Below are 15,352 nucleotides of genomic sequence, written 5' to 3'. Positions count from 1 at the left end.
AGAGGGCACTAGAGGGCGCTATCACATAAAAAATGCAATCTGATGCCATAAAATGCAAACATACATTATGATGACAATGATATTTCTACATATTTTCTCTAACATTGAGCAGATGTTTGACTATGAAGTTATTTGCAAACAAACACACATTGGACTTTTCAAGAGAAGACAAAACATGATGTTAAATCAACATCTTTTATTTATTTTTCAGTCAGTAAAGGGAGAACATTGCTTCAAAATAACATAGACATTATTATTTATGCTTTTTACAAGAAATCTACAAGTTCTGTGTGTCACAGCTTCGTATCGCTACATGCGTCAAACAACAGAACAACACAGAGACAACAGGCTAGAAAGTCAACTGGTACAAACAAAGTATGAAACCTTACAAAACAAACAACCCGAGACTTACAAAGCACAGCATAGAGGGTTGTGTGAGTTGAGCAGAGGTGATGAGTTCCCTGAAACAAGAGGGGATGATACTGTTGAGCCTGTGGAGCATATAGCATTTGGATGCATCTGTATGGACAGTTTGCGTTGATAAAATAAAATAAGAATAAATATAACTTGTGCTTTTTGGAATATTATTTACAACCTGTTGTAAGACTGTTATTTATGCAGTCATTTTGTGTCTAGAGTCATAAGGGCTTATGCAAGAGGCCCTGTTTAAAAGAGATATAGTCCAATAAAGTGCATTTTCAAGTCAAAAAATAAAATAAAATAAAGAGAGAGCGTGAAAGAGTAAGAGAGAGAGAACAGAAACAATTACAAACAAAAGCCATTCATATCAAGTGGAGTCAGAAATGATCATCAACGTTTCCCATGGGTTGTGAATGGAACGAATCCACCGAACGTGTTGTTTAAGCGATTTCAGGCAGGCCTCTTCTGCTTCCACATGATAAGATCAAGCCACCAACAGAATGACACACTTTCGTCTTTGGCAGATGGTGTCATAGAGTTCCTTGGAACTAAACTTGTGTTCCAAGAAGTGCCTGACAAGTTGGGGCTAATTGTTATCAAGAATCTTAACCATGGTGACCATCAGGTTTAGTTCCAAAGAACTGTATGACAACACCTGCCAAAGACGTAGGTGTAGCTGAGCTTCTGATGGTTCCTTCCTATTCTCTTCTCAAGAAGTATTTATAGACTCAAAGAAATGTACATGTATCCTAAAAACGCACATATATGTCGTTCACACACAGGGCATGAGGTTTGAGGTGTACCCATCTCCTTCCCTGTTGTGTTGAGCGTAGACAGGAAAATGGGACGTTCTCAAAATATTCCAAAGACCAAACAGAGGCACCCATTCTTGACTCAATGTGGCGACCCTGTTAGCTTTATGACTATCATCTTCCCTTTAGATGAATAGAGTGGGGATGATAGATGATAGCTCATTTATATTTAACAGTAGTCTCATTGGAGGTTGTACTGCTCTAGACAGACATCAGGAATAATGGTATCTTTAGCGGGAGTGGGTTCAGAGGTCAAACGTGCTTTCAAAGGTAGAGCTAGAGTATACTAGTAGCTATAGTCATCGTATGGTGTTAGTATGCAGTCAAACCTCTGCTTCACTCGTATCTCTCATTGTCATACTCTAACCACATGGCTGAGAGCCACGGCGTTTACATGCCAGCCGACCACTCCATTCCTATTCCATTCACCACAGATCACATTACAGAGAAGGAGAGAGAGAGAGCGAAGGAGAGAGATAGAGAGAGAGAGAAAAAAAAGAGAGAGAGAGAGAATGTTAGCGTGGACATGTTTAGACGAGGCCAGACTGATTGTGAGAGCTTGTTGAGTCACACAGAGATCCTGTGTGACCATTTTGAGTTCTTAAGATTCCATTCCCCTCACATTAGGCCAGTTTCCCTGCCAGTGTATGCTATCTCACATCCAACTGCCATCACCATGGAAACTGTGTTGGCCATTGTAGTTCAGAGTACCTGTGTGTTTGTGCGTGTGTATCTGTCTGTGCGTGCGTGCATGCGTGCGTCTGTGTGACGTGCGTGCGTTTGTTATTTCATATAGCAGTCTCACAGCTTGGCGACCCAGATCGTTGCCGTTTCTTTGCTCTACAGTTTGTTTAATTGTCATTTGGGCTGTACTAAACAGATGGTACAGAGACAGATTTACTGGAGTGGGCATGTGAGAAGGAAACACGTTTCTTACAAGCAAAGGCACAAAAACATTTACCGCATGATGAATGACAACAGCAATGGAAAAACATAGGATGAAGGAAGTCGACGATTCACTTCTTGAATGTTCTTTTCAAGTTGAAAAAGTTTGTTTGATATTAAGTAGACTGCTGCATGCTTGTATTTGAATGACAATGAAATGAAGTGTTATAAAGTGCTTGAGGGTACCAGATGATCTACATACGGAGCTCCATATATCCTGAATCAGGTGCTATCAACCGACAGAGCGGAATGTTTCAGGACATCCTAGTTTTAGGTGAACTCACATGACCTCTTCACACTAGGTACAGTACATATTGTATGTCTGTGTGCATGGGTGACTGCGTGTGTGTGAGCATATGTTCGAGTGGGTCTGTGTTTGCGAGAGACTGAACATCGCCACACGTGTATGTAACGCACATACACCATATGGCATCTTAGGAAGCTGACACTGGTCCGCCCTCCACAGTGCAGAAGTCATCCAGTGAGGTTATATTACCCATTCTATAGATGTCATTTAAAGTGCAGTGCTGTTTCCAGCCTTCCTGTTCCTTCTTCATGAGTGCTTTCTCATCATCTTTCTCTCCGGAAGGCATTCCACCCCTCCCTTCTCCCTGCATCTCTCTGATATTTCTGTTGTGTTTAATTTTTTTCCTGACGAAGCAAAAATGGCTCCCTGAATTATTTCAGTTACTTTACTTTAAACTGTACAGTAGTTGAAATTAAACTTGAATTCATAACATTGTGTAAGTCCATGATATGAGAAAAGATGTGTTGGCTTTAACAGAGTGGGATAACTGTGATGTGTTTTAAGTCTGTAACCCTCACCTGTCTCATCTTCTGCCATGAGAAAGATAACTCTTTGGCTCCTGACATCGTATAAGGATAGAGGGACACACATTTACACCAACTTGGAGACAGTTGCAAACCATACAAATTCTTGTTAATCTCGCTACATTCTCTAGTAAATACAACCCATTTAAAATAAAGCTATGTATTGAAATGCAAAACTATGAGGTAAGCATAATTTATTCTTCTTATATTCCATTCTTTAGAAAATATCTTATAAATATAAATATACATTTCAATCGTTGTGTCTACCTTGCAGAACAAGTGTGTCCTTTTTATGTTTCTATTTGAGTTACTTGTACATTATTCAACCTCATACATATCTTGGAAAATCTCAGTTTTTCAGTGCTTTTTTTCCAGCCTAGATGGATGCTGGGACTCTTTTGGATATTGGATATGAAGCATGCCAATCAACCACAAGAGGAGAGACTCCTTTGAACACATTTGAGAAATAATTAAAAACATAGAGGAGACTGTTTCTTTCCAGATTCCAAAGCATTTTGAAATATCAGTTGTCTGAATAAGACACACACAATTAAAAACAAACAAAATAAGTAAACAAACAGAAGAAATACACTGTACAGATTTGAAAGCATTTATCACATTAAGGTGCTCTCTCATGCCAAGAATGGGACATGATGGGAATGAGGAAACAGACAGGATGTCACAGTGGCTGTGGCTTTTTCTCAATTGTTAGAAACTCGATTCCTCGCATCCTCTCCTCCGGTCTCCACTCGCTTTCTTAAAACGCATTGGAGGAAAAGACCTAGGTTGCTGCCCTTAGATATGCTCCTAAGTTTCTACCAATCGAGAAAGGGTCTACAGTATGTGTCCTCTGTAATGTCAAGCCTGAACTGTCCTAAAACAAAGATTAATTATGACATGTTTTCTCCAAATTAGCATCACAAAGTAAGAGATCAGATGAATGATACTTGTCTTCATATCCTTTTTTTTTTTTTTTTTAAACAAAAAAGAAATTCATGATAAGGACGAAATACATACAGTATGGTGTACCTGTGTGTGTGTGTGTGTTTATGTGTATGCTAATCTATCCATTATCATACATTCACACACACTCACAGGCATAAACCACACACACACACACACACACACACACACACACACACACACACACACACACACACACTATGAATACACATAGGTGCATATAACTAAGGCCAGTTTTAAGGAAGAACACACAAGGAAGTAAACTATAAATTATTCCTAACACAATGTTGATTCAGTAATGCCTTAATCTACAGTCTGTGACTGGATTCTGCAGAGAGACGTGTGTCCCCTCTGGACAGAGCTATGCACCCTTCTGAAGTCTCTCTGTTTGTCAGTCCACAGTCCTCTGTAACTTACTGCTTTCCAGACAGTCTATGTCGTAAGTAGCAGGAAAAGAAAAGGAGAGCTCCTTCCTTTGTCCCATATTTGATCTTATCCTAATCAGGCATTTCTTACTGAAAAAAAAACATTGCTGCATTGTTTTTAGTGCCTATTTAGTATATGATAAAAAGTGCAGCTCCTGGTCTGGGTTTGAGTCTTGCTCTTTTACTCCATCTACGACTGGTATTTGCTCCCTCCAGTCTGACTTCAGTCTCTGCTGCATGTCCCCATGCCTGCCTCAGTGGTTCTCATTGCGGGTGTTTGATCGACTCCTCTCTCCCTGGGTTACCCGCCGTTCCCGGATCACATGATTCTCTTGCCCACCCCCCTGTCGGCCCTCTGAGGCAAACACACTGTTCCCTAGGTTCCTCTGGGAACCCTCCAGGTGGTTGCTCCCCCGCTGGTGGCTGCTGTGGGTGTGACTGCTGGGCTTGGGGCTGGCATTCCTCAGAAGCCTCTGGGAGGGGCTGGTGCCCAACCCGTCATGGTGGTGATCCTCCTCGTCAGTGTCTGCATCAATGAACTGGCTGATTGATGCGTCGTGGAATGTGAAGACTGTCTCTGTGGTCTTGGTCGGAGTCCTGCTGCTGGCAGTGGTATAGACCGATGCCTCGGGGCTCAGGAGCGAGTGGTCGGAATGGGCGGAGCTGTCCGAGAGGGCTGCGCCTCCTCCTCCTTCTCCTCCTCCCCTCTTTCCTGAGGAGAAAGAGGAAGGGCCACCCATTTCCCCGCTTTTGAAGTTGACCTTGAGGGAGCGGCTCTTAAGAGGGTTGCTGAAACGCAGGCCTCGGGGGCTATCGGAGAATGGACCATGCTTGGAGCCTTTTCCTAAGGGGGGTTTGGTTGCACTGGGGGGGCCCTCCATGGTCTCGTGCTCCAGGGTGGTCTCCAGACTGGGGTTGGCGCTGACCTTCCCTGGCATGCTGCTGGCAGGGCTGTGGGAGAAGCGGGAGCTCTCGGGGAAGTCGGCACAGCTGATGAAGCTGTCAATGCTAGACATGCTCCTCATATCGGTCACCCCACCAGGTGTGGATGGGATGGGGTTAGTGGGGATGCTGCTCATCTCTATCTCGTCCCTCTGCCTGGCTGCTCTCAACATAGGCCCTCTGTCCTTGCTGTTGAGGAGGTTGGGCTGAGACTGGGTCTTGGCCATCTTGTTGTACATCTCCTCCAGTTTCTGTGCGTCAAGGTGCTGAGGGCTGGTGGGCCGGGCTTTATTTGGGGAGGTGGGCTCCAAGGACTTGGTGGAGCTGGTCTCCGAGGCGATACACTTGGGAGTCCCTTTAGGAGACACGTGGTTGTCCTGAACGCTCTTCTTTTCCGTGTTCTCTCCAGTTTTTTCCACCATGACGTCCAAGAGCTCGACGCTGCGTGCGAAGGCCTCCTTCATGTTCATGGAGACGATGCTACCATTCCTCTTAGCTCTCTCCAGGGCCTCACGCCTCTTGACGGCCTTCTCCTGCCTCTTCTGCTCCTTGTAGAACTCAGAGAAGTTGTTGACTATGATGGGGATGGGCAGGGCTATCACCAGCACCCCAGCTATGCAGCACAGCCCCCCCACTATCTTCCCCAGTAAAGTCTTTGGGTATATGTCCCCATAGCCCACCGTAGTCATAGTAATAGTGGCCCACCAGAAGGATGCTGGGATACTTTTGAACTTTGTGTCCTCCTCGTCTTTCTCAGCGAAGAAGACAAGGCTGGAGAAGATCATAATGCCCATGGCGAGGAAGAGGATGAGCAGGCCCAACTCATTGTAGCTGCGCTTTAAGGTGAAGCCCAGAGACTGGAGCCCTGTGGAGTGACGCGCCAGCTTCAGAATCCGCAAGATGCGCATGATCCGGAAGATCTGCACCACGCGCCGCACATTCTGGAACTGCAGCACGCTCTTGTTAGACTCGGTCAGGAAGATGGTGACGTAGTAGGGCAGGATGGCCAGCAGATCAATGATGTTCAGGGGACCCTTAAAGAACTTCCACTTGCTAGGGGAGGAGAGGAAGCGGAGGAGGTACTCCATGGTGAACCAGGCGATACACACTGCCTCCACGTGGGCCAGCTGGGGGTTGTCGGTGACCTGACCAAACTCATCTGTGTCCTGCAGCTCTGGGAGGGTGTTTAGAGACAAGGCAATGGTCGACAGCACGATGAAGAGGATAGAGATGATGGCCAAGATCTGTTGAAACACAACGAAAAACATCACCTACTGTATCTGTCAGACTTTTATCATAGTTACATGTGCAACATTTATCAAAATGATTGTACTGGAGGGTATTCACACTTTCATTGAACGGTCAAGTCATAAGTGGTGAGCTAAGCACAAAGAAGTCATTTGGATGATTCATGTTGATGCAACAGAATTTCAAGACAGTTTTGCCTGATTGCGACTGTGAGACAGAATGACTTCAAAGACGTTTTACATTTCCTGAGTAGGTCTGGGGCAAATAACATTTTGTCAATGTGTGAAACTGAAAATATCATTAATTCATGACCCATTTAGCTCTCTGGCTTATTCCTTCTTAGCATTCATGAAAAGACTAATGTCATTTAAGGACAAACATTTTCTAGACAAAAAAAGGTCAAAATGAAGACAGTCTGGATTACTAGACTGAGCATATTAACGCTGACCAAAAGTAAGGTTTTAAACTAAAATACCATTCACTTAAAACAGATACCTACTGTATTTTCAATGCTAGTCACTGGCCAGACAACTGTTAGAGACAATGCTCATGTAGAATTGGTGACAGAGTTTATAATGGCCCCCTTATTTGTGCTAGCTAACTCACCGCAATGTACTCTTGTTTCCCTGGTAACCTGCAACCTTGCCACCCAAGTACTGTATTTTCTGTGGCGTGTGATTGACAGGACCGTAGCCACCAGGGATGCACATTTCCCATTGACAATCAGATACTGTGTGTTTGTGTGTGTGTGTGTGTGTGTGTGTGTGTGTGTGTGTGTGTATGTGTGTGTGTATGTGTGTGTGTGTGTGTGTGTGTGTGTGTGTGTGTGTGTGTGTGTGTGTGTGTGTGTGTTATCTATACAACAAGCATTCCCAATCACAGCGGGAGAGTTGGATGGCTGTCTGCCACTATCTCCTCAGTGATGAGTTGTGATATGCCATATCCCTGCCAAAACCTGTATCTTTCCCTCCCTCCCTCCCTCCCTCCCTCCCTCCCTCCCTCCCTCCCTCCCGCCTGTCTGCTTCGCTCCCTCAGACTTATGCGCTCATCAGAAAATAACCATGTCCTACTTGCTCTACAAAACACGCCTTGCATTGTGAGTCTGTACAACTGGCAGACTAATAGAGACCTAGATTCACAGCACAGTCTGCTACTCTCCAGCATTGGTGCTTTGGGAGCTGTGAGGAGGGCACTAATGATGTTGCGTGCTTAGTACATTAGCAATTGGTGCTGTGTGGATTATCAGGGTGCATTAGGGGCTGTGTGTATACGCTGGGTGTAGCACATATACAACTCCTTTCCCCAGGACCAATGTCAATCCAACAGGACTGTGTCCCAGACCAGCGGAGGGGCAGGATTACTCCTCGGTACCTCTTAGTGTTCATTAGCTTTAATTAATCCTGGCAGGTGCCTGCAGACCCACCCTGGTCTTTAGGGAGAGTGGGACAGAGAAAATTTAAGGGAGAGAGAGAGAGAGAGTGAGAAAGTGAGGGGGTAGGGGGGGGGGGGGGGGGGCAGAGGAAAGCTGAGAGACAGAGAGAGAGAGATTGAGAGAGAGGGGGAGAAAGAGAGAGAGAGAGAGAGAGAGATTGAGAGAGAGGGGGAGAGAGAGAGAGAGAGAGAGAGAGAGAGAGAGAGAGATTGAGAGAGAGGGGGAGAGAGAGAGAGAGAGAGAGAGAGAGAGAGAGAGACAGACAGACAGACAGACAGACAGACAGACAGACAGACAGACAGACAGACCAGGGAAGGGAAGGGCTATAGCATTTCAACTTCAGCTCAATGCCCCCGCTAAAAGAGAGTGCATTAAAGGGCAGACAAGGCTTTACACTCAATCAGAGCCCTGACACATCCGGCCTCTGGTCAGAATCCTGAGAGACCAGAGTGAACAGCTACAAAGACCCCACATTCAAAGTAGATTTGCTTGCTAATGTATTACAGAATCACTAGGAAGGTTGACTACATGACTCGAGCACTCAAGCACAGACACTTGAGTGGAGTGCACTGTATTTTACAGATAATGTCTGCAGAGACCTTTATTTATGCCTAAAATCTTCAGAGAAACACATTTACAGTAAGAACATAATCGGGCTGACGCTGTTTGTAGTTTCGATGGACATCTCAGTAGACTAATTCGTCTCTACCCGCTCGTGGACCGCTTGCATGGATGCCACAGACGTAAACCATTATACCAAGAGAACATCCTTGTGGTATGAGGGCATCATCTGGGCTGAGCAACCGTGGGAGAGCGTGATTCCAAATCATCTCTGCTACAATTACAGTTCTAAAACTTGCAGTCGAAAACAATCCAACAGCCCTATCTCCTTTTAGATGTAAAGGCTAAGCTAGGTAAAATGGCAGGAAGTACCACGAGCTGTATGGAGTACATCCGAATGGAGTACTAGAGATACTATAGAGATCAGGGGAGGCTGGTGGAGGCAGAAATCAGAGGACAAGCTCATTGTAATGCATGGAATGGAAAGAGGAACGGTATCAAAACACACATGTTTGATACCATTCCTCAACAATAAGCCTGTCCTCCGATTTCTACCTCCACCAGCCTCCCCTGTTAGAAAGATACACATGTTAGAGGACAGCAACACAGCAACAACTCTAACACAGTCAGGCGGAGAACATCCATGGAGCCAGCCACAGCACTGTTTCCGAACGCTGCACTCAGAATTGAGGTCAGTTATACCACCTGAAATGTAAAATCCTAGCAGCACGTTGGGGTTTGAATGGGAGCTGCTGTGTTCACACACACACACACACACACACATCTCGTTGGCTCTGGTGGGTGAGGACGACAACAACACACTGGGACGAGAACAGCTCTTGGCTCCCGAACCGCAGGGCTCTAAAACGAGCCTTTGAAGAGAGATCATGCTCATCAGATCATGACTAATGTAGCCCCGCCACGCACACAGGGCTGAAGCGCACCTAATGAAGCGTGTCCGATGGGAATGGCAGCGTCGAAACTGACCCCAGGTGTGTGTGTGTGTGTGTGTGTGTGTGTGTGTGTGTGCGTGCGTGTGCTATCTGTAGAGGAAACAGCTGAAGCCTGACTGTCAACCCCTCCCAGCACCACCTCTCTCCCACGATACACCTGTTCACTCCAGCCTGGGCAGTGTGCCACTTCCTAGCCAGCCAGCGAGGAAGAGATTACAGGGACATGCACCCACTCCAGACAGGAGTCTACAGAGGGCATCACAGCAGAGATAACTCAGGGAGAGCGGGGGTTACGCTGACTGAAGGAGGCGCACTCAGTGGAGCAGAAACCTGTTAGCCTCCTGGAGAAGTAACTGCTAGGTGTGTGCGTGTGGAGGGGGAATTGTGTGTGTGTGTGTGTGTGTGTGAGGGTGCCAGCTAGAGGCCAGAGCAGTGATGTGAGAGGAAAGGGGTGAGCTGTGGTTAGCGTGTGGATAGAGAGTTAAGTCTCCCAATAGAGGGTGACTCTGTGTGTGTGTGTGTGTGTGCGTGTGCGTGGTCGTGTGTGTGTGTGTAAGGAGGTTATGCAAGCAGGAAACGGGGCGGGCTGTCCCTATGACCTCACTGCCATTAGTAGTAATGATGAGGTAACAGATCCCACAGTCGTCTGCTACAACCGGCCTACACTATATCCTAGTTACAGGTGCACACAAATGTATAGACACGCAGGTCCATTTACACACATACGCACGCATGCACGCACGCACGCACGCACGCACACTCTCCTGTTTCAGTAATTAGACCAAAGCCGACCCTCCTCACCCATCTCAAAAGAGACTGAGTGAATATTTAATTTCCTCCAGGAGTGTGAGCCATCCTCCTGTCCGGGACAAGGTGTGTGTGTGTTAGACAGTGGGAGTGTGAATGTGTGTGCATGTGTGTGTGTGTGTGTGTATGTGTGTGTGTGTGTGAGTGGATGCTCAGTGGGGCATGAAGGACTGCAGGGCAAGAGAGAGGTAGCCCAGTTTTCACTTTGCTTCTCAAGGTTAGAGGGAAGGAGAGAGAGGGAGGGAGGGAGGGAGGGAGGGAGGCCATTAGAGAGGGAGGCAGGGTAGACTCCTCAGTGAGGGCTGCCCCCCTCTCTCTCTCTCTCTCTCTCTCTCTCTGTCTCTCTCTCTCTCTCTCTCTCTCTCTCAATATGGCAGGTAGTGTAAAGAGCTCTACTCTGGGGTGTGTGAGGAGACAGGTGTGAATAATGACCCAATGTTCATGTCTCTTTGTGCCCTCCTGTATTCTACCACAGGCTCCACACCTAGTTTTACTATAAACTGGATGGGAACCAACCAGGGTTCGAGCCAGAGATAGATCTAGATTCTAGGGCCAAGGGAGAGGTTGGCACAACACACACACACACACACACACACACGCACGCACGCACGCACGCACACACACACACACACACACACACACACACACACACACACACACACACACACACACACACACACACACACACACACACACACATACACACACACATACACACACACACACACACACACACACACACACTATCAGTGTCAGTGAGTCACCAGAGAAACCACCCAACCCGTGTTCTAGAGCCTAGATGGCATGTTGTCTTTGGGGAGACGGGAGATAGGAAGTGCAGATAGATGACTGAATTAACTGTGAGACAGGGTGACTGAGTGATTGAGAGAGAGCACTGAGTGAGGGAGAGCAAGGGAGAAAGAGAGAGAGAGAGAGAGAGAGAGAGAGAGAGTGTGTGTGTGTGGGGGGGGGCGGGGGGGGGGGGTCAGAGGATGGCTGGTGGGGTGTGAGAAAGGGAGGAGAGGGTCAAAAAAGGAAGAAGAGATTCCAGAAACATGGCTGCCATCCGGGGCCAGGTGGAGGACAGAGAGGGATGACTATAATAGGATTGTAGCACTACATAAACCCTGCTAGGATACGGAAAGGGAAGTTTCTTATTTTTCTATTTATTGTTCATTTCTTCTGGGTCAGTTCCAGTACACTAAATCATCGCTGCACTTGCTCGGCTCATTTTCACCACCTGATCTAGTGTGTATGTGGAGGGAATTCTCCTCTCTGTCTCTCTGTCTCTCTGTCTCTCTGTCTCTCTGTCTCTCTGTCTCTCTCTCTCTCTCTCTCTCTCTCTCTCTCTCTCTCACACACACACACACACACACACACATCAACTCACACTATCTATCTAGTCTGGGCAGCAGAAGGGACACAGAAGGTGTTTCATAATGCTGTTACAGTATGTGAAGTGGTGCGATGACCTGGCAATAACAAGGGAGAGGGAGAACTCTGAAGAACACGAACCCCAAAATGCGTCTGTTCTGGACCTCTGCTGTGATGCATTCAAAAACGGAAAAGTGTTTCTAGTCAGCGCAGGTTTTTTCCTTCAAACCTTGAAGGGGAAGCTATTCTGTCCCCTACCTTGAGAGCCCCATCCCCCCCGGGAGGACAAATGGCTGTGAGCTGTGGAAAGTCTTGAGGAGTCAGAGCTGTGATGTCATCAGTTTAGAAGTAATAAGATGAATGGTGGTTGGGTCTCCTAATTTAAATACTGTGGTTTTTTAGGGTGACATAAATAGCAGAGGTCAGAGAAATGCTCGCTCTCTTTCTTTGTCCTGTTGTGAGGTTCTCATCATGTTGAGTAGCATTGTTTTGAATGATCTGTGGTCATCTCTCTATCTCTCTGTCTGTCTCTCTCTCTCTCTCTCTCTCTCTCTCTCTCTCTATTCGAATGTAAAAATGAAGTATTCGCCTTATAATAGTTGTATAAGAATACTGTATTATTAAAGCCTAATTTGATTAATTCTATTTGACTGTTATTGCACTAAATCAGCACAAACTCAACAATTCTTTGCACATAGTGATAATTACATTGGAGTCAGATTATCAATATTTGATATGCTTTGCTATTAACAAAATATAGCCACAAGTCTCTACCAAACCTTGTGTGGAAACTGATATTATTATAAATCTATCTCCAACCTCCTTCAATCCCAGTTTGTTATTGGAACACATCGGTTGCTGAGGGATTCTCTTCCAGTTGTTTTTGTTTTTATTCGTGACAGCGTAATGGAAAAGGGAGGATGGGAACTACCCTGCCAGGAACACAGGGTCTACTCCATGCAAGTGTGAGGAAAGTAGAACAGCGGAAAACAGTTAATCCCCAGGGGAGACAATCAAGTATGGAAAGTTCCATGTTGGGGCTCTGGTGTTTCTAAATCTATCCTCAGCTCCACCATGTTCAAATCTCTTCCTCTTCTCACCTTCTCCTGTACCATGGACGGCCACTATCACTGACTCCCACATAAAAAGTGCTGAAATGCTAAAAGCCAAGTAGGGGCCCCATAATGGCAGTTTGAAACTGACCTCCTGTTCATTAAAAAAACACTGATGCCATTACCATCCCTGAACCACAAACGAAAAACGAAAGTCAGAAGAGTCTGGTTAGTAAGAAGAGACAGAGAAAGATTGTGAGACAGAGAAAGATTGTGAGATGGCAGCAAAAACAGCAGTTCTCTGACAGGCAGCCCTCAGTAGTGATACCACTCAGACACAGAGCAGTAGCTCAGTCAATCTCTCATTCACTCTCATGTACAGAACAATTACCCTCAAACAGCCGGCATTTCTGAGAGCTTCGAAAAAATGGAGAGATTGATGTTCTCTCTCCTGCAGTGACTAAGATACATTCAAACAGTTGCTTCTGCCGTAGATTGAAGACCCATCTCTTCAGGCTACATCTTAATGGTCCCTCCTAAAGACCTCTTCATCCCCACTACCCCCCTGTACAAGTTTCTCTCCTGTTAAAAAAAAACAAAAAAACAAATGAAAGTAAAAAAGTTTTCCTTCTTCTAGCATTGTGACTGCCAATGGCCCCTGGTCCGAGCATTGATTACTTTTTCTTATGATGACTGATGGATAGGTGATTCACTTACTTAAACAAATGTATTTGTTGTAAGTCGCTTTGGATAAAGGCGCCTTCTAAATGCCATAAATGTAAATGTAAATGTAAATGCATCCTGATTATCGATATGCGTAATGACACACAATTGAGTAACTCTCAGTATCAGGTTTGGATATAAAGAAGTGAACAAACACAGTCTCTCTTTTACAGATAGCTTTTTGGAATCATCCCCAATACATGTCCTCTCTCCTCCTTGTACCGACAGGTACAACTGTGATTGCGTAATCGCTACGAGGGGCAATGACAATAGACATCAGATGTGACTCTCACATCCAACGTCACCAAGCTTGTCCCACCTCCCCCTACGACCTCCTGGCCCACCTCTAGGCTCTGAGCAGGGAGCCTGGGCCTGTCCTGAGTGATGGTGTACAGCCTAGACGCCCTCTACGGTGGGGGGGAGACAGAGAGATGGATGACTTAGGCTCCCTGGTGGTGGGCTGTGTCCTCTGGAGGTGTGAAGGTGGCGCTTCAACGATGGAGTCACAGGGAGAGAGGGCTCTGTGCATGTGTGTGTGTGTGTGTGTGTGTGTGTGTGCAGGGTACGGGTGGGTGTAACTCTCTGAGCGCCTGCCTCTGCCTCCTCAGCTGTGCCAAAGCTCATTAGTGGGTGCAGGTGGGTGTGAGAGAGAGAGAGAGAGTGTGAGTGAGTAAGTGAGTGTGTGTGTGCGTGTGTGTGTGTGTATTCCTGGATGGTGTGTGTGTGTGTGTGTGTGTGTGTGTGTGTGTGTATATTCCTGGATGGTAAGTGTGTGAGTGTGTGTGTGTGTGTGTGTGTGTGTGAGTGTGTGTGTGTGTGTGTGTGTGTGTGCGTGCGTGTGTGTACGTGAGCATGCTCCCCTGTGGCTGGCGTGCAGACGGATAAGGGCTCCCTGCGTGCCATTGCCGTCCTCTGGCACATCCACCGGCCTCTCTCCCTGGACCTGGGACAAGGAAGAGGAAACACCCTCTCTCATAGAAGCATGTGGAGCATCTGTCTCCTCTAAGGTGACACAATGTTGACTTACAGTTGGGTTTGATGTATATATACTATATATATAATATATACTGTGTGCCATTTAGCAGACACTTTTATCCAAACCCAACACACAGTTGAGTGAACGCATACATTTTAAGTATACATGGGCCCCAGAGGCAAACAAACCCACAACCTTATCATTGGTAGCTCGATGCGCTTCCAACTGAGCCACACAAGAGCACTGTACAGTATGTGGAAAGTAAGGAAATTTGAGATGGATGAATGAGATGTTTAGTGATGTGGAGAGGTCCATGGAGGGGGTGTGTATGGTACAGTATATTGTGTAATAGAATACATCCTCACACTCTTTCCGACTGGATAACTTTACAATGGGACAGGTCAAGGTTGTGGTGATAACGGTGTGTACACACACATGAACACACATACACACGCACGAATGAACGAACGCAGGCAGGCAGGCAGGCAGGCAGGCAGGCACACACCCACACACACACAGGCAAGCACGCATGCACACACACACACACGCACGCACGCACACACACACACACAGATACACACGCACACATGCCCGCACACACACACACACACACACACACACACACATTCTCCCTCTCCCCCTCTCTCTGCGTGTGTCTGGCAGTACAGCACTGTGCAGTAGATGTAGGAGGCTTCTCCTCGCAGTGTGTGAGTGTTTGGCTGCCTGAGCAGCGGGAGAGAACCCTCAATAGACTGTAAGGCTTTCCTCCAGGCTGTGGAAAAAACAGACAGACTGCGCTGCCTAGTCGACTTTCTAATGGAATAAGCATGGCGTCTGTGATCCTGAGATACACGGTGGTGGTGGGCGTCTGTGTGGGCCTGCTCGAAA

The 15,352-nt window shown here is 46.5% G+C and overlaps 1 protein-coding gene across 1 annotated transcript in view; it reads right to left on the bottom strand.

Moving 5' to 3' along the window:
- Positions 1 to 4,650: 4,650 nt before the first annotated feature.
- LOC310803048 (potassium voltage-gated channel subfamily B member 1-like) overlaps positions 4,651 to 15,352 on the bottom strand; it is a gene marked incomplete at both ends in the record, with an annotated part of 35,553 nt that continues 24,851 nt past the window's right edge. The window contains one exon of the mRNA XM_083667684.1: positions 4,651 to 6,582. Within this exon, the coding sequence (XP_083523810.1) occupies positions 4,651 to 6,582 (1,932 nt within the window). The remainder of the gene's footprint in view (positions 6,583 to 15,352) is intronic.

Source organism: Argentina silus, assembly GCF_951799395.1.
Source record: "Argentina silus genome assembly, chromosome: 4".
In the NCBI taxonomy this organism is placed as follows: Eukaryota; Metazoa; Chordata; class Actinopteri; order Argentiniformes; family Argentinidae; genus Argentina; species Argentina silus.
Note: the sequence above shows the minus strand (reverse complement) of the source record. Positions and strands in the feature narration are given on the sequence as shown.